The 24,690-nt window shown below is 36.4% G+C and overlaps 1 protein-coding gene across 6 annotated transcripts in view; it reads left to right on the top strand.

Annotated features, from left to right (window-relative positions):
* Positions 1 to 24,690, top strand: part of TTC29 (tetratricopeptide repeat domain 29) — a 193,925-nt gene that overhangs the window by 122,131 nt on the left and 47,104 nt on the right. For 5 of the 6 annotated variants that reach the window (XM_064651728.1, XM_064651724.1, XM_064651727.1 and 2 more), the window contains exons 7-10: positions 531 to 616; positions 15,429 to 15,520; positions 21,051 to 21,174; positions 23,754 to 23,985. In XM_064651728.1, the coding sequence (XP_064507798.1) occupies positions 531 to 616; positions 15,429 to 15,520; positions 21,051 to 21,174; positions 23,754 to 23,985 (534 nt within the window). The remainder of the gene's footprint in view (positions 1 to 530; positions 617 to 15,428; positions 15,521 to 21,050; positions 21,175 to 23,753; positions 23,986 to 24,690) is intronic. The other variant, XM_064651725.1, reaches the window with a different exon arrangement.

The raw sequence follows: 24,690 nt of genomic DNA, 5'->3' as shown, positions 1-24,690 counted from the left end.
TTTTTTAGCTATTTTAGCCTACATTAGCTTGTAAAATAGCCATGAGAAGAAGAGAGATGAAACTGGTCTGCTGATGTTTCTCTCATGGTGTTTCACTAAGGTTCACCTTAGCAAAGTGTATGGATCAACATGTATTTTGTGTTTATATATTAGGGTATATTACAAATTTGTAGCTACTTTTTATTTTGTATATTGAGTGATTTTCTAAAGTGAAGACATTAGGACTATTATTAAACACTTAGTGACAGAGAACATTACAGCATGTTAATTTGATTTTACTTCTTTACTGAAAGATATTTTCTCTGACTTTGCTGAACCTTCTTGTTGAACTTTGTTCAAATCCATCGTCTCTCTTTTTAATTACCACTGGATATTTTTGGATAGAGATAAATGGCAGGAGTAAGGAGAAGGAAAAATTCACTACAGTATTTTAACATCTGTATAGTATATAAGAACCTGCAAGAACTGTCTGCACTCATGTCATTTAGTTCAGCTTATGTTGGTAACTGTAACTTTAATCCTTTCTTTAGCAGGTAACATGAAGATGGAAGGAGAAGCTGCATATTGCTTAAGTTTGGCATATCATTTTTCTGGAGAACAACAGACAGCATTATCAGTAAGTTTATTTTAAAATTGCCTTAGCTTTCTCAGTGCTTTTCTCTGCCTCCTTGGCATCTTAGACATTTGGAGAGTGGAAAAGACTTGGAGAGACTTGGCTCACAGACCTTTTATATCGAGTTCTGTAGGCAGGGTTTCATGTGGCTTAAGCACTTCTGGTTCCAGGAAATTCCAGAACTGATGGAGTCCAGGTTTTCATACTTGGATCTGTAGAAATAATATAAATTGGCAATTCAGGTTATATGTGACTAGCTTTCCTTTTCCTGTATATATGCATATATAAATCAGTTTTTATTTAGTTAGGGTTTTGTAAAAACACCTTTTTTTTTGCAGATTAGTTTGATACTGTATATTTCTGAGCAACAGCAATGAAAAATGCATCGATTCACATGTTGAGTTTGTCAGAACATTGGGAATTTAGAAGAAGTATGAATTGCTTTTGGTATGAAAAGCTGTAATGATGATGCAATACCTTTTGTTGATACTTGAGTACAAACTACTGTTCTCTTGTTTCCCTTGAGCCTTAACAATTCTAAGACAATGAGAGTTCTACATGTGGAATTCTTGTCTGGAAGGAGGGTTTCTCTAGATTCAGTGTGAGAGGAAAGATAAACAGCAACTTGATTTGTTTGTGCCAGCCATCAGAGGAGTCACAGTCCTCCATGATCCTCTTAGAAGTATTCTGTGGATATTTAATTTGTTTGAATATTTTGTCCTTGATTATTGCAATTAATCAGCTGGATAATTATTATTTCTATTTGTTCCTTTAATTGCAGAGTGACTCAGTGAGCATGATTTATAGAGATCATTCATTGTGGGTATTTGTTACGATGGTTTATTTTTTTTTTCAGAAATAAACCACTAGAAATCACAAATGAGTTCAGCATACATTTCAATACAATAGTTGCAACACCAATGAGAATATGATATTTTATCTCTCCCAGGAATACAGTATGATAGGCTAGACTAGAATTTTTTGTACTGCAGTTTATCTGCTATTGTTTTTTGCCTGACAGGTGTGTTGGCATTCTTGCCTGAACAACTTTTCTGTTAATTTTCTGAGAGTCACAATACAGTGTTTGAATTATGAAGATAAGTGAATGTGCTAAATAGAGAAGCCTGCATACATGCTTGATCTCTCCATCACAGGAGAAATTAATCAATGAACAGGACTGCACACTCTCCTGGATATACAAAGGATCAAACTACCCTTGAAAGTGTCAAAAATATTAGGTGTCCTGGTACTATTTCCTCGGGATCAATTGTGTCTCCATTTTATTGCTACTCCTTTCCCTTCATTGCTCCCACGTTTCCTGTCAAAAAGTTACAGCAATCATTTGCAAGTCCTATTTTTTTTTGTTGTATGCGGAATTTTTTTTAAAGGAGCTTCTGAAACCTTGAATTTTGTAATATATTGCTTTCTACTATTAATTTAAAATATATAAATAATAGGTTGTACCTATTGTTTTTAGTCCTACAAACTCCCCTGACAGTTAAGGAAAGCAATGTGCAATTATGTTAAAAGTACAAAACAAATGATACATTATGTTAAGAGTGTAAAATGTTATTTTAACAGTAATGAAACTACCAACACTTTTCTGTGTCAATAATATAGTGGCATTTCCTAATAGGATGGCATTTCCAATAATATTACATAAGAAACCTATCAAGTACTTTCATTCAGAAAATACACTGGGACTTAGAAAAAGGGGTACAGTTTTATTTCTTGTTGTCCTATGATCAACACAGACAGCAATAAAGTGTCAGTGGTTGACAGTAGTGTAGAGCACAAGTTGTCTTCCCTCTCCAGTTGGAAATCATTGCCTAAGATTTACCCTTCTGTTCTCAGTTTAATGGTCTCTGTTTCCAAGGGGAGCTCAGATGCTTACGGAGATGAAATCATTGCATCCTGTTCCCAGAGGAGCACTGGTTATCATTACACATAACATGCAGACAATACTGCTTGGAGCCAGTTTGCCTCATGGTAATATGTAGTTCATCACCAGCTTCTGTAGCATGCTAAAGAGGTCTTGCCACACAGCTTGGGACTATTCGGGTGTAGACTCAGGGGTCTCAGCAGTTATTTCCCTGCTTTGCATCAGTTTTCATCTTCTTTATCCTTTTGTGCTGTGGTCCACCTCAGGCAGTCTCCTTCTAGGGGAATCTGAAAGGAGCAGCTGTTACAGACACCATTTCCTCCAATTGTTGCCACTTGGTTCCCTTTGCTCTTTAGCCTGCTGCTCCCTCCCCCAACATGCACACTCAGTAGAATGCATATGAACTTGTTTCTCTTTCATTCATGTCTTCTAGCAGAGCGGAGAAGCATATGTTCAAAATAGTCATTATCTGATGCAGTAATTAAAGGTTGAAATGATTAAGCTGCAGCCTATTCTATGAAAAAAAATATGCAGTCACTTTCTATCAAATGGGCTAGTTTTGTTAGAGGAGGTTTTTTATTTTCTGGGCACTTGGTGTTTAATCTAACGTGATTTGATTTGGTGTATAATCTGTATAAATTAGTTTAATTTTATTTGATATATATGATTGATTTCAGTGGAGCCACTCAGATGTAAAAATATAAGTGTGTGCAAGTTTAAAAGCCTGAGAACTAATTATGTTCAATAGCAGTGCGGTATGTTCATAATATTTTTCGTATCATCTGGTTTATAATCGAGCCTAATGGCTTTTCAACAAAATACTAATAGTTCACATTATATAGATTTTATCTTAAGCATTATAGATTTTGTCAGGGAGAGTTCTCCATCTAGGCTAATTTTAAAGTAAAAGTTACTCTTGTTTTTTCTTCACACTTGTTATATAAGCTGGGTGTTAAGTGAGATGCTTCTGTGTCATTAGAAATCTTCCAGAAGATATTATAATGCAATGCTTGATGTGGGAATGTATTTTTTTTAGACTGGGCTTTCAAGAATGCTTCAAAGTGTAGGGTATCACGGATTTTTTTTTTTCTTCCAATTAGAATTGCATCCCAAATCATCAGGAAAAATCCAATCCTCATTCTTCATCTAAGTGTTAGTTTTTTTCTAAGTATTCCTTTATTTTGGATATTGAATCCCATGTGTCATATATATTGCATATTTAAACAATGGAGGCAGTGTTCATGAGTACCTGAGATTCATGCCAAACTAAATGTGGTAATTTATGACATAATGCTATCTGCATGAATTGTCAGAATTACGATATACAAGCCACAGGCACAAAATTATCAAGAAAATTTATGAACTTAAAAAGACATCTTCACATTCAAAATGACCCTATTAAAGTAATCAGAGGTGATTTATGGCCATAAACTTAATTTCTGAAAAATTCTGTGTCAAAACAACTGGAAATTTTGTCTCAACTCATGCAGCTAGAGAGAATATAAGTGTAGCTGGAGTGCAGGTATTCTGAACTTAGTATGTACAGTATGTTTTATCTAATTGTATCTATTATATCCAGTTATATAGATATATGTATGGATTTGGTGAATCAAGGAGGAGCTTAGCAAGTAAAAGAACTCCAAAAGGTAGAGTGACTGTTATCCTCTTTTCTTCCAAACGTTGTGGAAGGTGGTTGAGCAGAATGAGCATCATTCCTGTGAGGTTTGCTTACTATTCTAGTGCTTTACTAGAAGGCTGAACTTCAAGATGTGTTTTTGTCAGTGTGTCTGTCTGGGTTTAGGTTTACTGTCTGGGTTTACTGTCACTGAGTTTAGGTTTAAGCTTTCATTACTGTTACCACAAAAAGAAACACTCAAATGGAGACTCACAATACACATTAAAAGATACTATTCAATGGAAATTATTTCAAACTTCTTTCTTTTAAATTAGCCAGATTGTCCTTTATTCGTCTCGAAGTGATATTTAGCCATTAGTAAGGAAGTGTAACATTTTCAGCTTAGCAAATGGCATCATGTGCTTGAAAAAACATTTTGGCATACCAGTTTAAGAAAAGGTCTCATCCCTCCTAGAGGCTTCACTTTCATTGAAGTGATTTTTAAGTTGTTCTTAAGGCTGTATTCATGCAGGAATTTAGTGTTTTTCATATCTGAGGAATGAAAAACCAGACAAAACTGAGTCACCTTTGAAGGTAGGTGCTTCTGATTGATGTTAATACTCACAGTGGATTATGTAAAGAGAAAGGTGTGAACCAATCCTGAAACTGGTTAAATTTCATGTTTCTGAAGGGTCCCACTGCTGCTAGACATTGGTGAAGATAGTACAAACAAAATTATGTGGGGAAGTTAGTATTGGGAGTGAACTTTGTCCTGACAAAATATACTGACTCAAATACTGAAGGAATTAAGAAACTAAAAATTACTTGTTTAGAGAATCATAAAGAAGACCTGAAACTTCAGGAAAGAGGTGAATATCTGATCATTCAACTAATTTTTTTGATGTTAATTTAGCACTTAATTCTTAAAGTGAAAGAAAGATCTAACGTTTTTATTTGGATACGAAAGTTAACATTCTCTTAGTGAAGTAAGGATTTCTTCTGTTGGTTTAATTTAAATAATGTTTTTCCTATCTTAACCATTTTCCTGAAAACAACCAACCAGCCAAGCAAAAAAAAACCCAAAAAAACCCCAGGGAAAATGTTCTGAGTAGCCCTGAGATGCAGTAATGCTACTTTCCTTCAATACTTTTCTGTATACCACACAGATTTGCACCTTGGTGTTATGGTGTCCACTACATTTGCCTTGAAACATGGTATTGTTTTCCTTTTGAGTCTGTGGTTTAGATTGTATTTTGCTTGTTAATGGCATCAGAATAAATTCCCTTAGAAAACTGGATTTTTGTCAAGATAAATGTGCCACAAGAATATCTTAAATGCAGTACCGTTGCAGAATTACAGTAGTCAAGTTATAAAAAAAATATGGAGCAGGAGAAACAAAAAATATTAAATATATAAACAATCTATTACCTGATAAAAAAATAAGATTACCACATTTTCTTGTTTCCTCATAGAAACAATGAAAATAAATGCACTGGTAACATGTTGATATTAAACTTACTCTTGAGGAGTCTCATGTTCCATAGGAATGGCTGCCAAACACCATAAATGGGTGGATTTCCATCTCATCCATGACAATTTTCAATTTACTCATTCATACATCCCAAAAGAGTAAGACAACTGCAGTGAATTGCAGGTTCAACTGCACGATCCATTAGATAAATCTATAGCACCTTTTCAGAATTTAGGATTATTTGACCACTAGTGGTCTCAGGAATGTGCATACAAGTTGATGACAAAACATTTAAAACTCCAGTTTTGGGGGCTGTGCCTGGAGGACATTGTTTTGTTTGTTTTTAGTTCCAAAACAGTACAAAAGTTGCTGGGGTTATGCATATTTCTAAGATTTATGCAGCCTCATTTAAAATACATATATTAAACATCCTGCATTTAGAAGTCATGCTATTTAACATATCAGATGTGGTTTCCCAAACTTCAAACTCTATTTTTTGGTAAAATTTTTGACTCAGGATATCTGCTACAAAATGACAAGTTTTATTATTGCCTTACACACACACACAAGCACTTGACACGCACAGATACTTTCCATATGACTTTGCAAAGACCTGGAGGGGACTGCAGTGTAGCACCAGGAAAAGTATATTTACATAACAATAGATATTCCAAGATCAAGATTACTTGTATGATTCTGAATCATTTCCATGAAACTCTTGCTAGCTCTTATGTTTGAACTCAAAAGAAGCAAATTGTAATTGTCCCTTACTGGAGGTTTGCTCAGCTCTAATTTGTTGAAACATTGAGGACAAAGCCATAAAAATTCCTTAGGGAATAAAACAGAATAAAAATATCTTTGCATCTATTTTCACCAAGGCATGGAGCCTTTGCTCAGGTCCTACCTTTTTAATTGAGTTGCTGGGATGGAAGAACCTGCATATTCTCTGCCAGGTATGGCCAGTGCAGATGGCTCTTCCTTATGTTTTCTCAGGCACGGTAGGAGCCACACTGTGAACACAGCTATACGCTCTGATTTGTGGGAAAGAAGGTCACAATTAGTCCACTTACCCCAACTGAGGTCTCTAAAACTCCAATAACTGTCTTCTGTCAATTAAAAGATGTGATTTAGGCATTTTCTATGTACTCTATTGAAACTTTTTTTAGAGTAGCTAATAAAATATGCTTCATTATTTTCCTTTTTCCCCCCCTCTTTTTTCTTTTCTTTTTAAATACCTGCCAATAGAGAAGTTTCTGCTCATTTCATTCTCACAGGCTAGAAATAAAAAAGACAAAGCTGTATGAACTTTAGACTATACTGGATTTCTAGCTTAGGTGTGCTAAACCTCAGCACCTAAATGCTGTTTATAATAGAGGGTTAGACATAGTTACAGCATGTCTAAGTTTGTAGCTTATGTTATCTGAGAGACAGTGGTGTGCAAGATCTTAGGAGCTGTCAGTCCATTAGTGTATATCCATTAGGGAAACTGCTCATACTATACTCAGGGCTGTAGGAAATGGCTGAAAAACTGTATGAGAAGTTTTCTAATTCTGTTAGATAATATGCTTACGGAAATCAGACTCTTAATGTGTTTTGAGAAATGAAATATTTGTACCCGCGCTGCACAAATTCAGGAAATTCAGTACTTAAATGCAAATGTATTCATAATCTGGGAGGTTTTGTTTTCCATTGTATAGTTAATTCTAATGAACAGGTTATAAAAAAATATTCTGTAAAGTAAGGCTTTTAAAATTGGATTGGTTTCTCAAATTGGCATAGTTCAAGCTACAGCAATTCACTTATTAAATATATGTTTAAATTTCAATTCAGTTATTCTCATTGACTTCAGGGGGACAACTCATATATTCTGGTGTAAGCAAATGCATAACAACCTTGCTTGATCAGGACCATTGATGGCTAGGCTGGAGAATAGGTCTTGATTCAGCCATTAGGTCTTAAGGAATTTAAAATTCATCCTTTGATAGATAAATAACCTGAGAATTTAAAACACTGAAGCGTGCCAGTGTAAAACCTAGAGCTTCCTGCCTCCTTGCTGGAAGCAATTTGTTTTGCTGTTTTGCTTTCAGCTTATGTATTATTTCAGAGCTGATCAAAAGAATTGGTAGCAAAGTGTGAAATAAATTGTACTTCTAAATAAATCGATTTCACATTCCTTGGTGCTTTAAATGATTTTAGTAATATTAATATTTAAAATATTTCTGTCTGAAATCTTTTTATGACTACACAATATAGCAGTAATGGCCACCATTTCATTCTGCTGTTTTTCATACTAGTATATTACACAGTAAACATTGTAAAAATACTATCTTTTAGCACTGAAATGGATGCAAAAGATTTCAAGTGTCTATTTGCATGTAAATGACTCAAGTTTTATTCAGTCAATAAGAACAGTCTATTAATCCTTTTACTACATTATGTGGGTTAAAACTTAAAGAATATAAGGTTTTCAGCTGAATGAGAACTTTTCCTTAACTTCCATATTGGTTGGCAGAAAACTGATGTTTTTTAATTGACTTAAATTGGTTTTATGCTTTCCCAGTTTATCTCTGCAGTTTTTACCATTGTGTTCTGCAAATTTTTAAAGTTTTTTTGTTTGCTTTTAGCTAGGAAAACTTTGTGTAGTTAAAAATATCTGTTCAACACTGGACTAAAGATATTAATGAGGATGAAAAAGAATATTTGTAGGTGCTTTGTCTAAGAAGTAATGGGCATTTAAGCATGCACATACATATAGTATGATATTAATGTCTTAGCAGGCTACAGTGATCTGACAGCCAGGTACATTCATGTAGACACAACAATCTGATAAAAGCGGTCCAGACATCTGGATCGCAGTGCTGCTATACAAAAACATTTCTGAACGATTCATATTATTGCACTTACCCAAATTTCCAATCTTCTCCACCCCTTTCTCCTTGTTCCTTTCTCCGGCTCTGCCTTTGTCTCTTATGTACTTGCGGAATCTCATTTTTCCTTTACAAGTCACCTCCATCTGCTTATGTGTCAGAGTGGCCCTCGTGCCACACATCACATTGAGGAATTCTCAGGATGAAGGGCTGTATTCACATCACTACTTCTGTCTCAGCACTGTTTCATGCTTGTCACTGCTCAGCACTCAGCGCCACACTGCCTTGTTTTGTCAATAACCATTTATTTGTTGCTGGAATAGTAGCAACCATTACATCTGACCTCCCTGTTTCATCAATTATGAATAGATTATTGGATGTGAACATCTGCAAAAGCTTGCTGTTGAACTTACCTCCTGGCTGGGATTAGATAAAGTATTAAACTGTTGTTTATTGTCAGGCCAAAACTCTACTGGGAAGCCAGGGAATTCCAAGACTAGCAGACTCCCATCAGCAAGCACCAAAAATTGTTTAGTATTGCCACCGTTTCCCATAAGATCGTAGCCATTTATTATTTACACTTATTACTAGTTGTTATAACATACTTGATAAAAGCTCTTGGCAGGCACAGTGTTTCCAGCTATTGTCACATCTGTCAGGATGGAAAGGATACATAAACTGTTTTTTCCTCCTATATGGCTGTTAAAGGGTAACAGATGAAGCTTCTTCACTCCAGACTGCTAAGCCATGCTTTATTTTGAAGAAATATGTCAACAGTGGCTGGTTTGGAAAACATTACTTTCCCATCCTAAATAAAGATTACAACAACCTTTTCTAGGGCAATGTCTTTTGCAGTAAAGATTTCAAATTGTTCAATAATAACAAACTAAAATACCTGCAATTTGATGTTTGCATAGGTTTTTGCTCTGAAGGAGCTGGATGAATTTTTAAAAAAATTTTATTTATTTTAATAAAACTCTTTATAAGGTATAGGAAATAAAGAAATGATGACTTCATTCCTTCAAAGTTGTTGGTGTAGAGAATCAGAATTATTACAATTATTAGTGGCACAGAAGGTCAGAATTAAGGACAGTAATACAGAAACTAATACAGAATAAATAAGAAGGATGGGAACACAAGCTAATGTTTATTCAATCATCTGTACATTTCATCTCTTTTAAGTTTCCTGTGCAGCAAAATGAAGCATACAGGGTGACCTCCTGACCTCGTGGAAGCCAACAGAAGTTTGAAATTACTCTGGGGAAAGGAACTTTTTCAATTAGTTACCTGTATTTACATATCATCCACTCAGAATCAAAGTAAAACATACATACTCTGAATATTACGCAAAGAATACAAGTAAGACTTGATACAGGCAAAGAGCCCTAGGTCTTACTTTGATAGACTGTTAAGAAATGGGTGAAATGTTTGTCTTCCCTCCTTTAATCCCTCAAACAGATGCAGACACAGTAACCTGAAGCATATATTGCTGTGCATTTATAGAGCATAAAGGTAAACACTGCACTTGATAGCCAAGTATATCAGGGGAGGGAGGAGTGTGGGCTGGATAGAGCAGTTACCCACAGGGAGAGTGGGAACCAGGCAGCACCTCAGCGATGGTCATGTCCTAGCAAGAGCCTGTGGAAAGTCTTGAACCAGGGTGTTCCACTTTGTTGTTTGATTTGGACAGACTTCTGGGTGGATTCTTCTACTTCCCTCCTCTGTCCCTGACTCCCTTGCTCCAAGATGTGTGCTTATGCTATGCATTATCAAAATACCCACAATAAAGTCCCTGGAATAGAGTTCTGGAACAGACCAGTTTGGCTAATTCCAGAAAAAGTCCTTCTGTCTCTGTAGGAAGAATGACAATGTGCATTTCTGATTAATTTTTTTTCTGTTTATTTATCAAAACCAAACAGTCCAGTGTAATTGGATGGGGCTCAGGGCAAGGAGTTAATATTCACAAAATTTGAGTTGGTGAATTTCAGTTGTGGGAAAAGAGGGAGAACTAAAAGTTCTGGCAAATCAGGGGTTGCTCCCTCTTTCCCCAGTGGGGCATCCAGTCTCTGTATCCCTTAACTGCACATTCCAGAGAGAATGCTGTATTGCTTCCACCCTGGATGCTCACTATACCTGAGTACATTTAGCATTTAACAAGGTGTGGCCTGCCATTCAGGTGATATTGGTGCAGGATTTTCCTGGGATCGGTGAGCTCTGCTCATTTTGATCAATGCATTACATGAAACAATACAATTTTCTTATTGCTGTCCAACCTCTCCCACACTGTTCTGGCCAAAATAAGAATACATCTGGGTTTCTGTTGTGAAACTTTTCTCACTCAGCATGGCCACAGGCATGTAACCACTCACATTATGGTTATAAACACTGAAATTTTTAGTAATTTCTAAATATGCATTTCTTATGGAGCTACTGGGCAGAGTTCACTGAACTGCAGAGTGCCTATGCATACAGTTCTGTTGTCTTTTATTGTCACTGGGCTGCATCAAAGTGATTTTTTAGAGACCATCAGAACTATTTGGTTTTTTTCTTAAAGTACTTAAGAGATACTAAGTGGTATGAGGCCAGTAGTCTCACTTCATTGCATTATCTGTCTTGCAACACCTATTGTTGGCTTCAGAAAAATACTGTCTGATGCTGCAAGCCAGGCTGGGCCTTGGCCTGCGTCTGCAGTGCCTGTCAGAAATCATTAGCTGGTGATCTCTTTGACTAATGTTCCTGCTGATTGTCTGATTCATGTTCAAGATCTGTAAATGAGGCAGAAGCATCTTTACTGCTCACCAGCTGTGAAATGGCTCAACACAGCTAGATTTTCAGAAACCAAAATAAAGGTATTTCCAATAAAGTTTGACAACAATATCAAGTGGAAAGCTGAGAGCAAATCTATGGGTTTGTGTTTTTTAAGGTTACAGTATTATAAATCGATATTATCTCATTGTGCTTTTGGCAGAGTAATATATTTTTCCAAAACAGTAGTAGCAGCATTAATCTTGAGTTGGATAGACATTCTGTATTCAACATAAATTCATACTTTCGATTTTAGTGTTTTGTCCATTATCCCCAGATGTATGAATGTTTAGCACAACCTCTGCCCTTTTATCTGAGTCCTCAGTGTATACTAATGAGGTGTGTGCATATGTTTTTATGTACATATAAAAGAAGCACAGGTGTGACAACAATAAAAAATAAAGGGTGGGATTTTGGGGTTGGGGGGGCCTTGGGGGAGGACCTGATGTATCTGTTTTATGTTTATGGAATAACCCCAGGAGAGTCACATGGCATAATGCTGAGATGATTGAGAAGTAAATCTGGGCCTGAGATCTGACTAATATTTTTCTTGGCAGAGGAGGTAAATATGGAATTCACCACTAGCTGGAGAATTAGTGCAAGAGCTATACCATAAATAGGCTCTAGTTTGAGGATTTAAGCAGAGCTCATTATTTTATTTTTACACTGTAACTAATTGTAGACACAGCAGTCTTACAAAAACCCAGGAAGAGAGTTGATTTTATGAATGGATGCTCCCACAGTAGCTCTCCTCCTCCCAGGTGCACATGCCTCCACTTTTTAGTGCTAAGCAAGAAAACCAGGGAAATTGTACAATGCATTCTATTTTTTTTTTTTTAAATTTCTATTTTTGAGCCATAAAGGCAACTTTTTCCTTTTTTTATTTTTTCTTTTTTTTTTCCCTACATACACCAAAGCAACAGTGGATGGCATGTGGGAGACAGTTGACTATTACACAGAAGACAAAGCTGAAGTCTTCACCCTGCCACCTTCCCACCTCCTGCATGGATGAGAAAAAGTGATCAGAACCCACTGTTCATTTTTGTATTAGACTTTGATTTTCATGTTATTTGGTTTTTGTAAACTAGTATTTCCACTGCAGACCCTCAGAAGTCAAAAGTTTGAGATAATCAGTGTGGTTGGTCACATAGAGCCAAAAACTAATCAATGACCAAAATCAGTGCAGTTTTTATATAGAGGTAGAAAGAACCGTACATTATTCTAACCTGTTCAACTTCCTATACAATAGTTTTTTCCCACTAGTTGCTAGAGTTCCGCTTCAAACTCTCTTTGAAACAGAAATTTTATAATAATGTTATGTGTATGATCGGGATAAATATATTGCAATAGCTTCCTTCCTCAGAACTCTTTGTACATAGTTAATTCTAAAAAAACCCAACAAACCATAACAAAATATAAAGAAAAGAAAGACCTTATGACTCTTCAGTTACTCTGTCTGAAAACTTTGTCTAACTTTTGAGAAGGAAATACAGCTAAATTTGTGCAATACCCAAGCTCACTGTTTTTAGTGTACATTACAGGTATAGATTCTTATGTATTAACATGTTCCACCTCTTCCTTGGATGTCACCATCCTCTGTACAGATTGTCCAAAAAATATATATATAAAATACCCTTTTCTGGCTATGCTTCTATATAAAGGTAGGAAAACTTTCATTGGGAAACTATAAATTCCATTAGATCCAAATTATATCAACTGTGTTAGGTGGACTGGTTGTTTGGGCCCCATAAAAATAAACAGGGAAATTTTCTTGTCCATTTGTTGTTTTCAGGCAGTTTACAGATTCTGGCAGCTTCTCTCTCAATTCTACTTGATTTGCCAGAATGCAAGCTCTATAGTATTTCATTTTAAAAGAAAATGAAAAGTGTGCTTTAATTGCAAGAGACTTTGGGTGAAATCCTCTAATGCTTATGTGTTAACTCAGCATTTTATCCTGCTCTCTCTCTTTTTCTTTTTTCTTTGTATCCTGAATATTGAAGGTCAGGTATGCACCATAGGTGAGGAATCCCTCTTTACTTCCTACACATAAATGGATACTGGGCAGTTGTAGCATACAGGGGCACTACACAGCTCCTTTCCATCAAGCATGTGTCCCTTTCTGTGTCCCTGCATATTTTCTGAAGCTGGAGGAGTCATTTGAAATACAGACACAAAGATTACACTTTCTAGTATAATTTATCAAGTTTTCCTCCCTTTTATGTAAATGTTTTAAGTATTATTATTTCATCATTGTTTAGAATGAAATATCTGATTTGTGTACAGTAGCAGTAACCTGGGACCAAAATGAGCACTTCTTATCAATATGAATGAGAGGTTTTATTTATTTACTTCTTTCTTGCAGCTGTTGCAGAGATGCAGTGAACCAACTTTTTACTTCAGCTACTCTGTGTATGGTTTTTCTTTGGTTTTATCTGTACTTTTTAGGCTTTGTGATATCTTTGATAGAAACAAAATGTACAGTAGCTGAAGCCTTAGGTACCTAAGTAACCTTTCTGTGCTAGATAGCAATGACTAGAGGACCTGTGTCCTAGTTAATATTGTAGAGGCCAGTTTAAACTAGTTATGATTTCAGTCCAGTACATAGCATTTTTGAGACCTCCTGACACTCTTATGGCAGGTTTTCTAACATGAGCACAATTATTACAACAAATGTTGTAGGTCCCCTGAGTCAAATGCAATACTAAGAACTGATTTTTTGGACACTTGTGTCCATTTTTGTTACCATCCTGGGTTATTAGAAGGATGCACTGTGGGTCCTGACAACGTTAAGTGTGCATTCAGTTTAGGGTGAGTTCTGAGCTGATGTGACAACTTCCTAACTGAGGTGCCTTTTGCACTCTTTTTGTCATGTCTGATGCATTGATAACTCAATTGGCAATGACCTTCAAGTATAGGATGTAATGCTGATGTACATGAGAACACGACTGATAAGAAAGTACTTGAAGGATGATAAATAGGACAGTGCACATTAATAAGTGCTACTTTTTGTCCACATAGGGCTTATATAGCTAAAAAATAAGAGACATGTCCAGGGATACTCCTGCACGTAGTAAAACTCTTTCAAGAACTAGAAAATCTGAGCAGTGGGAAATAATGATGGAAATAGTGACATCTCTAGCATTAGCACACACAGGTTGTCTTCTTCTGAACCATGCACTTTGCCAATGACAAGGGATGCAATCTTAATAGAAAATGCCCTATCTTTTACCTCAGTATAAATAGGCATCTTGGGGCATGCAGGGTACTGTCATATCTCCCTGAGCATCTCCCATCCCCCTTCAGAGTTGGTAAATGACATTCACTACTCCTTTCTTGGAAATGTGCAAAAAGGATTTCCATAGAGAGTCTTTGGAGATTTCCTGTTTTCTCATGTGTGTAATGGATTGGGTCAAGCAACAAAGAGGAGGGGGGAAAGAATAAGATTTAATTTTATATGCACTCTCCCGTCATCACCATTGAAAAAAAAATGGATGAGAAAAGAAATTCTGCAATACAGGTGATGTCAGTGTTAAATTGAATTAAGATCATATGTTTTTGTGCAGCAGCTGTAAGCCTTCAGTTATGGGAAGGTTCATAATAATAGAGTACATTCCAAACTAATGTTAGCCAACTGCTTGTGTGTGAATAATTACTCAGAAAAATAACAGTGTTATCTACAGTACTTTAGGGCAACATAGATTAAATGTATAACCTCTAACTCCGTTTTTGGGCATCTGAATTGTACTAAAATAATTTGTGGCAGATTAAAGAAAGAAAATACTAAGTTGTATTTCAGCATATCGTTCTAAAACACTGTGAATGCAAAGGATACCATTCCTAAAATATTATCAGAAACTCATAAAAGCACAGGCTCTTAAATTAGTTTAAATTATAGATAGTGAAATTTATATTGCAAAACAGGTAGTACCTCTTTGATTTTTGCAAATTGCCAAAATACGGAGATTTAAATGGAATGCAAGTTGCATTTTTCCGATTTGGAATTATTGAGTGGTTTCAAACAACTATAAGTAATGCTCAAAACCCTAGTCCCGTTATGGCTATTTAGAGAACAGTTGTAGAAGGGGACATATGGACAGAGAGATTGGGGGGAGGAAAGAAAAAAAGTGGAAATTCTTATCATGGTATTTACTGGGTCTTATTTTCTTGTTTCACAGATTTTGAACACCTCTTTAGCAATATTCACAGCACTTCGTGATTCTGCTGGCCTGGGCAGAGCATATGCAGCTGCAGCCAAGATCCTGGCAAGGTAGGTTAGCACATCCTTGTCTGACTGTCAGTGCAGATTCATTCAACTGTGAAAGACTTAAATTGTTAGAGGTCTGTCGCTTCCCATTACTGACTGCTTAAATTTTAAGCAGTGCCCTTCTTGCAGTAAGTGACCATTTAATCCAAAGTTATTTTAAACTGGTACACATTTTTTGAAGTGTGTGGTCCTAGCTTTTCTTTACCTGTAAACTATAACATGTCCTTTTTATTCCACATTTTGGGGGCTTTTTAAGTTGTTGGGGTTTTTTTTCCCCCCACAAGTTTAGGAGAGACTTTACTGAAAATAGAAATGCAAGCCTATTTTCCAGGTTTAAAAAGACAGGAAGAGTTGAAGAATGTATCCAGCTTCAGTAGGTGTATCAGTGTAATATGTTCTGAACTGTAAGTTTCTTCTATGAAGACATTTCTGGTTTGTGCATGTGTAACTACATTTGTTGCAAATACGATGCTTGTGTTCAGTATTTTTGTTTCAGCATCTGGCATTAAAATCTTCTTCCAGGTGAATTAGTTTGAAACTACTTCAATTTCTGACACAAATGATTTTGACATGAAGTAGTCTAATGCCATTATCATATGAAGTCGGGGAAAAAAGAGACAAATGAAGGTTGCAGCTATTTCTTGATTTCATCTTATGTTTGGGGACTTCAGTGCACATGATGCATGATAGAGGTTGGCAAATTGTTTATGGAGAAGGACTTGTCACCAGGTTTATTTCAGTGTGCAGAGCAAATTCTCCTCTTTGAGTTGGACCCCTTGTCTTGGCCTTTCAGAGCATAAAGGGACCAGCCACAGCCACAGTTGTCTTCAGCTCTCTGATACATAGTTCGTGGCTACCTGTATTCTGAGCATCCTAAATAAGGATATGGGATAAGATACTCAAAGAGACACAGAATAGACTAAGAATACCAGGTCAAAACTAGTTTTCAACACCATCTTAAGCCTTACCAAGAAAGATTTGGTTGCTAGAAAACCAGCTGTTACAAAGAGTGGCTTTGCAATGAGTACAGCATTGTCTGAGCTCTCAGAAGCATTCATGGGCTCCTTGTATTCACAGAAAGCATCAGTCTGGGTAGAGAGTGGGTTAAGATAGTCAAGAGAACACTCCTGGTAAACCATGTATATTAATTTCCTCCCTGTGTGCTTTAGGCATTCTGGAATGAGGGCATATACATTTATTTACTTGAACTTACAGATTTGGTGATCCTTTTGAAGTCAGTTTGCTAAATCCTTCATCCAATAGACCATGCCAATCCAAATCCTTACCTTAAAAAGGAATGACTAGTGATTTTTCTGCTGCATCAAATCTGTACTTCACACTTTCTGGCAACATTCTTTAGCTACCCAGGAATGTACAGTCTCACTGCTTTCCAGTTTGTAATTTGAAAAAGAGGGAAAACAGTAGGTAAGGAGCAATAAGAGGGAGTACTAGGAGCAGTAAGACTCCCCAGTTTAGTATTTAAGGCATTCTCCTAGAAGAGGAACGTTCTGATTGATTCAAGTGAAGGAGGAACTCAATTTCATGTATAGGATCAGGGATTTAACTGCTAATCTGTTGCACAGGTGAAGACCCAAACATAAACCCTTTCTCTGAAAAATGGCAGTCATATTTTTAAAAAACACATCTGGTAGTTGTGCCATGAGAACATTTACCAAATCAAACACCTTACATATGTACTGGCTTTGAAGAGCTTTAGGTATATGATAGGCATTAACTGCTCAACCCTGTAAAATGCCATGGTGATTCTCAGCAACTTTCAGATATTTGAGAAACTTGTATGTAGAAGAGCCTGGGCAGCTTTGAGTCATAGAATGATCGAAAGATAGGGTCATAAAATAGTTTGGGTTGGAAGGAATCTTCAAAGGTCATCTAGTCCAGCCCCCTGCAATAAGTAGGGAGATCTTCAACTAGAACAGGTTGCTCGAAGCCCCATCCTGCCTGGCCTTGAATGTTTCCAGGAATGGGGCACCTACTACCTCTCTGGGAAACCTGTTGCCATGTTTTACCACTCTCATTGTAAAATATTTCTCCCTTATATCTAATCTAAATCAAACCTCCTTCAAACCATTACCCCTTGTCCTATTGCAAGAGGCCCTGATAAACAATTTGCCCCTGTCTTTATTATAAGCTCGCTTTAGATACCATAAGGTCTCCACAAAGACTTCTCTGGACTGAACAGCCCCAACCCTCTCATCCTGTCCTCATAGGAGAGGTGCTCCAGTCCTCTGATCATCTTTGTGGCTTCCTCTGCACCCAACAGGTCCATATCTGTCCTGTGCTGAGAACTCCAGAGCTGGACATAGTACATGTTGGATAAATGCATTGATTTATTCTGTCACTGCGGTTGACTGAATCTCCATATTCAGCTTGTTCACTTTTTCTTTACTTGTATTTGTACCTGATCTAGGCTAGACCTGTGCAACTAATTTTAAATTTTATGGATAATGTCTTTACAAAGAAAAGATGGACGTTTCACAAAAATAATGTGTTATAGCCATAACGTCTATGAGAATTTGCACTGATTTCCTTGTGACAGGTTGGAGAAAGTGACTGAGCCCTCCTGAATAGCTCAGAATCTGTCTGTGGCTTTGGAATATTTTGTGAAATCTTTACTACAGATGTTTCCAGAGACCACAGGAAACTGAAAATCTCTATCATGTGCATTTAGGCATGTCATTTTCCAGGGAAAAAAATCTGACATAATAGCATCATGTTCTTGACTTATTCTGCCAGTGTCCACCATGGTAATGACTTCTTGTGGACATATGATTTATACATCCAATTCCATCACATGAGCAATCCTATAAAAGGTGCATATTTTCATAAAAGTCTAATAGGGGTAAAAATCTCATAGGGCATTTTAGCATGAAACTGGAAAATGAGTTGCTGTAGATGTGTAATCTCTTCTGCTGAAGTCATCATAACTGTTCTGTGGGATCATGAATGACTATATCTTTAGGAAATTACATTTTATGCATTTAGGAAGGTGATGTCTAAGGAGATAGAAAGTATATGGCTGTATAAAATAACATGTAGATTTTCGAAGGAACTATAAAGTATTAGCCCTTTGAGTAGGAAAGACCTGTTTATCATGTTATCAGATCCTGTGCAGGATAAAGTGTTTCAGTAATCCTTCTAGCATACTTTAAATATCTCAAGCTGCAGTGCTCTTGGAAGTACTTCCTTTAAAAAATTGTCAAACTGTACCAACCAATTGCTGGCTGGCATAAGTGAAGTTCTAACAGTGAGAAATACCTTTCTGATATGTATCAAATTGGTTTCTGTTTTCCTGAAAGAGGTTATATGCCCTAGCAATTTTCATATTTTCTATATGTGGAGCATAGGTTTTTATGTGAAATATAAAAAATGGCCAAAAATACATCAAAACATTTCTATTAATTCATGAAATTAAGAAAACCTTTTTACATTTTCTCCTGTCACTGATTCCATTTGCTTTATTACTTTCAGCCTCTAGCCCACAAACTTGGTGGCACAATCAACAAACCCCTTAGTGGCTGTTTCATCTCTGCTCTATTTGATTTCTCCACTCTGAGTAAATGATTAAGTTTTCATGCATTGGTTCAACCAAAATCTATGTTCACTCAACCACATCCTTTATTGATTACTTCTACTGCAAACAGTAGGCCAAGTGTGATATACATAATTGGACAGTTGTCAGGGGATGTGGGTGTTAACAGTCCTGTTTTCCCAATTGGAAACTGGAATCACCTTGATACACAAATATTCTGCACTGTTTCATTCTCATTCCTTGGACCAAGGAGTCCTTTTCCTCAGAATATATGTTTTTAACTCTCAAAGGTCTGGTTGAATGGATTTAATGATTATACCATATAATATGCTCTTCAAGTTGCACCTGTGCACTGCATATAGAAAACTAGAAAAACTGGAATTAATATTTGTCTAACACTTTAACCTTGTCCTTTAACTTATATAAATCATATTCTGTATTTCTGCAGGGAAACATTTGATTTTCTCTTCTTAGGAAAAAAAAAGATTAAAAAATATGTGTTTCTAATTCTAAAACTTAGAAGCCTTTTGACATTTGGCAAATGTTTACAGTCCAGGGTTTTTTTGTATTCTCATGGTATTAAAATAATTAAATTAGGAAAATTTAGTAAATCCAAGTCTGCTTATTGACAACTAGGCTTTACAATAGCATTTACTCATTTACTTGAACATTTCAAGAATGTTACTTTGCAATGTTTTAGCATCCTTTTGTAGCAGTCTCGCCCATCTCAGTCACATACAGATAGTCACTGCAATATTGTAAATTTGCAGCTAAGCTTTGCTGTATTTCCTGTTTCATGGCAGGCTCTACCCTTTATAATTACTCTGATAGCATAAAACAGGGAATTGCAGACTTCTGCCAGACTTTGAAAGCACATCTTCCTAATATAGTTTATAATAAAAACTGTAATGTAAGTAAATGCCAGGCAGTCATTTGCTGCAGGAATATAACTTGAAAGTGGTTTAAAATGGTGAGAAAATAAATCACAACTCTTTATCACTTACAGAAACTTCTGTTTCTGTGCATTTCTTAATTAAGACTGGATTTTCTGTCTTGCTTGGTGCCTTGACATTTAGCATGCTACGCTCCTACATTAGTGACTCAAGTTCATGGCTAATATTGAGGTCAGCTGGAGTAACACTTCAGCCTTAAAGGGAAAAGAGCACAGTGCCTTACTCACAAGCAACCACAGATGTCCATCTTACATCTTGCAATCACACTGCCGAGGTCTTATACTGTTAATATGAGTGGCTTTATTAAAAAAAGGGAAATCTGCAAGTGTTATTGTCAAAGTACATTAGCCAATTTTCAGCTTAGATTCAGCTGTGACCTCAGGTTGCTCAAATCTCACTGGGATTTGGAGGTGGCACCTGCAATCCATACTTTATAGGTTTGCCTGTGTGACCCTAGCAACCTTTGATGCACCCAGCCAAAGTGCAGTATTACACTCAGGGAAAGGCTGTCACCCCCAGAACTGAGAGACAGCACTGTTATGGAGCTGCTGCTGCACCACCAGGGTTCTAGAGCATGAAATGGCAGCTCTAAATGACAGCAGCACAAAAAGTCTTACTGAAAAAACAGCCTTTTTACCTCCTTCCCTTGTTTTGTCAGGATGTGAGGTCCACCTGTGTTGAAAAGGTTATCATCTTCTCAGTAGAAAAAAAATTAAAATAATGAAAAGTTCAAAATCCCTGTTAAATCATCACCTGCGCTTTCATTCTTGGATTTAAAATATAACCCAATATTCTGAAGAAAAATGTTGTTATATTTTGTTGAAAGGATTCAGTTCTGCCCTCAGACGTTCTGTGTGGACTAATCTCATTGGGCTCAGCACAGGTAGTGCTAGAGGCCATTTGGAAATAAAATTAAGTCATGGATGAGTCATCACAAAGTCAAGTTACCTCAGAACAAAGGGACAGGTCTTTAGCATCTGGAGAAGCCATCTGAGTAAATATTTAATTTTGTCCCTGTCCTTTTCTTCAGTCAGGGGAAGTCAGCTGAAGCTTTGAAGTACTTGGGAGTGTTTATGAAGAATGCTGAGAATGCTCATCTGAGCCAAAGCGTGGTGGATGCAAATGTATTACTTGGGAAAGTTCACAATGAAAGAGTAAGTACTGGTTGCATAATGATCTCAAGCAATTTGGTTTACTTCGTGGTAAAAAACTGATTTTGCTTGTCAGATAACCCAGGAGGATTTGATCAAGGTACTGCTTTACAAGAGTTACCAGATGAGAAGGCACTGTTCGACTAAATAAAATATGCCTTAATTTTTTTGGAAAAGGTGGGAATTTCACACCATATTTAACACTTAGGGTATTGTTTTTAGAATAGATGAATAAAACCTCCAAATTCAGATCATGATAAACCTCCAGTGTTGTGAAAAATCTGTATCCAGATTACCATTGAGGCCATACGTGCCCATAAAGAGTCATCAGTTAGTGCAAATGAAATTTTATTGCAATATACATTAATGTATGCTACATTGCATACTAATAAGCCATTTTTAATCTTAGCTTGATTTCTTGTCTACATTCTCTCAGCCAAATTTATGAAATGGGTACTAGCAGCAAATAGTTTGTCAAAGGTCTGTGCTAGTAGTGGAAGACCTTTCTCTTCTGTATACTTCCATGCATGTTTGATTTGGCCTGTTTGAATCAATAGGTGGGCAATGATGGAAAATATTAAGCTGGAGGTAACTAAGACACTCCCTTTTTCATAGTGTCTAAATTCTTTTTTGAAGTGCTTCTTTCAGACCCATGTGCCAGTCTCAGAACAGTTCTGTTGGCTGCCTGTCTGGGTAGCATTTTCCATGCTTGCTGTATTCCTTACCCAGTCTAGGGATGCAGTGCTTGCACTGCAGAAGCCCTTGGGTTTTGAAATCACAAGGGTTAAAAACATTACTGCAGAAGTGAAAGATTCGTGCTGAGCCCTTTAACACCTATTTTAGAGCTGAAATGCTGCACAAAATTATTTAAATACGGCAAGTAACAAGAATTTGTTCTGCAGACTGGACAATGTGGAAATTAGGAAACACTTTCACTTTGAATAAAATAAAAATAGAAATACCCTTTCAAAATCACCCTTTCTAACCTCTGTTGTCTATATTTTGGTCATAATTTCTACATGTAATATATTGAACAAACTACTTACCCCTTTTGACTTATACTACCCCCAAATGCTTTTTTTTTTCAGATTCCTCTTACAGAGAACTTCCATCTTTCTCCCCTGCATTCTTGATGCATGCTAATATTTTGTTTGACCTTACCAGATGTTAGAGCAGTTTTGAATTTAGGAGAAGCCACTGCAGAACTGGGCATATTATTTCAAGGTGACTTTCCTGAGCCTTAGTAAACTAGAACCCACTAAAAGTTTTAAATAGTTCAGGCAGTATGAAATACCTCTCATTTTCTAAAGAATTCATGTCATTTGCTATCACATAACCACTCAGATAGTATTATTAGGTCCCTTTGAAATTCCTCAAAGCCTTGAAAAACCCTCCTTTCTTACCTTTTTTGACAAACTTGAAAAAATTGTCATCTGGTTTTTCTATAATAATTAAACATTAGACAAAACCAACACTAGAGCATGAAGCTACTATCCACTGTCATACCACTGTGTAATACCAATGTAAAATGTACTACTTTTCAAGGCTAGATTATACTACCTAGTTTTAGTGAGAGATGTTACTTATTTCCCAGCAATTTAACCTCTTCATGTTCAGATTTCTTCAAGCTTTGTTTTGGTCAGGTGGTATGTTACATTTTAAATTAGAAGCTCGCTCCTCCAGCTCTTCTTTTGACTCCATCTCTGATGCTTACTCAAAGTAGATTCATGGAAAAGAAGAAATATGCAAGAGATGGAGAAATATGCCAATAACTATTTTAGCTTTTCATCCTACTATGATTTTCCCTAGTTTTCTTTTTATTCCCCTTTGATCAAGAATTTGAAAAGGGTTTTTCTCCTATATTTCACATAAAAAATAGTTCTTGTTTTATTTTTTAGTTCTTCTCAATGTATTATCTGCTGTAGTTTATACTCCTTTTTACTGGATTCATAAATGTTGGATTTTTGTATTCTGTAGGATAAAGAGAGAAATTATTTGGGTTTTTTATTTAGCAACAGTTGGCATACATTTCTCCTACTATTTCTCTTTTTTTGTGATTAGGAGTAATCCCTGGGGTTTGGTATGCCCTTTTCTTCACCCAAAAATGTGTAGTTTTAATTTCTATTCTTTTCAGTGCTATAGGTCTATCACTTAATTGTTCTCTTTCTTTCCATTTTTAGGATTTATTTTCTAAAATTTAGTACCACCATAAATTAGGACCTTTCCTCCCACAGATACGTTGAATGTAATGAAACAATAGTGATAATTTCTAAATGACCTGACTGGAATCAGAATTAATACTTAAGCACTGATATACTTGTATTTGTGTGTTCAAAATACTGCACAGATAACCAAGAAACAATTCAGTTCCTGAGAAAGATATGAGCAATGCTCATCTGGATTTTAGGGGTCAAGGGAGAGTGATTTGCTTAATGCCCTGCCCTGAGTCATTCTGTGGGCTGAGCTCTCCACTGCAACATCTCTCAGGTGCCAGAGGAGTAGGCTCTAATGTCAAGGTAAAATTCAGGTGACTACAAGTAGTTTTTAAAATTCTTTTCTTTTTTTTCCCTCTTCTTTACTAGGGGAACTATATTGAAGCTTTCGAATATTTCAGTCAGGCTTCTGAGGCAGCCAAAACTTTAAACAGTGTGCCCTTAGTGGATGAAACAAAGGCTTACTGTGGCATTGCAAAGGCTCATCAGCTGATGGTGGCATTTAACAGCCATGTAGCAGCAGAAGATCCCGTCAGCCTCAAGTACCTGCTGGCATGGAAGGAAAACAGAAGTGACATGTGCACTGACCCTCTTACAGTCGGTAAGGCATTGGTTATGAAACACATTAGAGCTGTATTGTCCTCAACAGTTAAGTCATTTTTCTTATAGAGCTTTATGAAATTATTTCCTGGGCTTAATCCTTGTGCTGAATGGAGGTTAGATTTACTCCTTTGTGTGCTTATTGTAAAGGCTGAATTAAATAAGTTAAAATACAGGATAGCAGGGAGAAACAGATAGTAGGAGTTGCTCTGGATTGTAACTTACTTTTTTTGATGCTGTTTGCAAACAGTGATGTATTACTTTAGTCAAATATTCTTTTAATCTTTACTGAACATAATAATAATCTTCATTTGCAGTACATTTTTCAGGTGCATCCAAAAACAAGTTCCCTGTTGCTAAAAATTAGAAGTAATTTCTGCTTGACGTAGTTCTGAATCCAGAAGAATTTGCTGGATTATTTTTTGTATCTCTATACTTGACAATGGAGAGGAAGGGAAAAAATAAAAACAATTCTGTTTTTTTTAGTGTATTTCCTTGGCTCAGGTGGAGTAGAGACGAGGTCTCTATTTTGTGTGGAGTAGGCCTTTGTCTTCATGGGTTAAATTTTCTTTGCTCTTTTTCCCTTGTACTGTATATTAATACAAGGAAAACTGAATTATGCATTATCTCCAAGTATTGATAGTATTAAACTGTATCATACTGGGGAAGGAAAAGGGATAAATGCACTCCACCTTGCAACTTTCTT

This window comes from Pseudopipra pipra, chromosome 4 (assembly GCF_036250125.1).
Source record: "Pseudopipra pipra isolate bDixPip1 chromosome 4, bDixPip1.hap1, whole genome shotgun sequence".
Classification (NCBI taxonomy): Eukaryota; Metazoa; Chordata; class Aves; order Passeriformes; family Pipridae; genus Pseudopipra; species Pseudopipra pipra.
The sequence above is the reverse complement of the archived record's forward strand: the minus strand, read 5'-3'. Positions and strand labels throughout refer to the sequence as shown.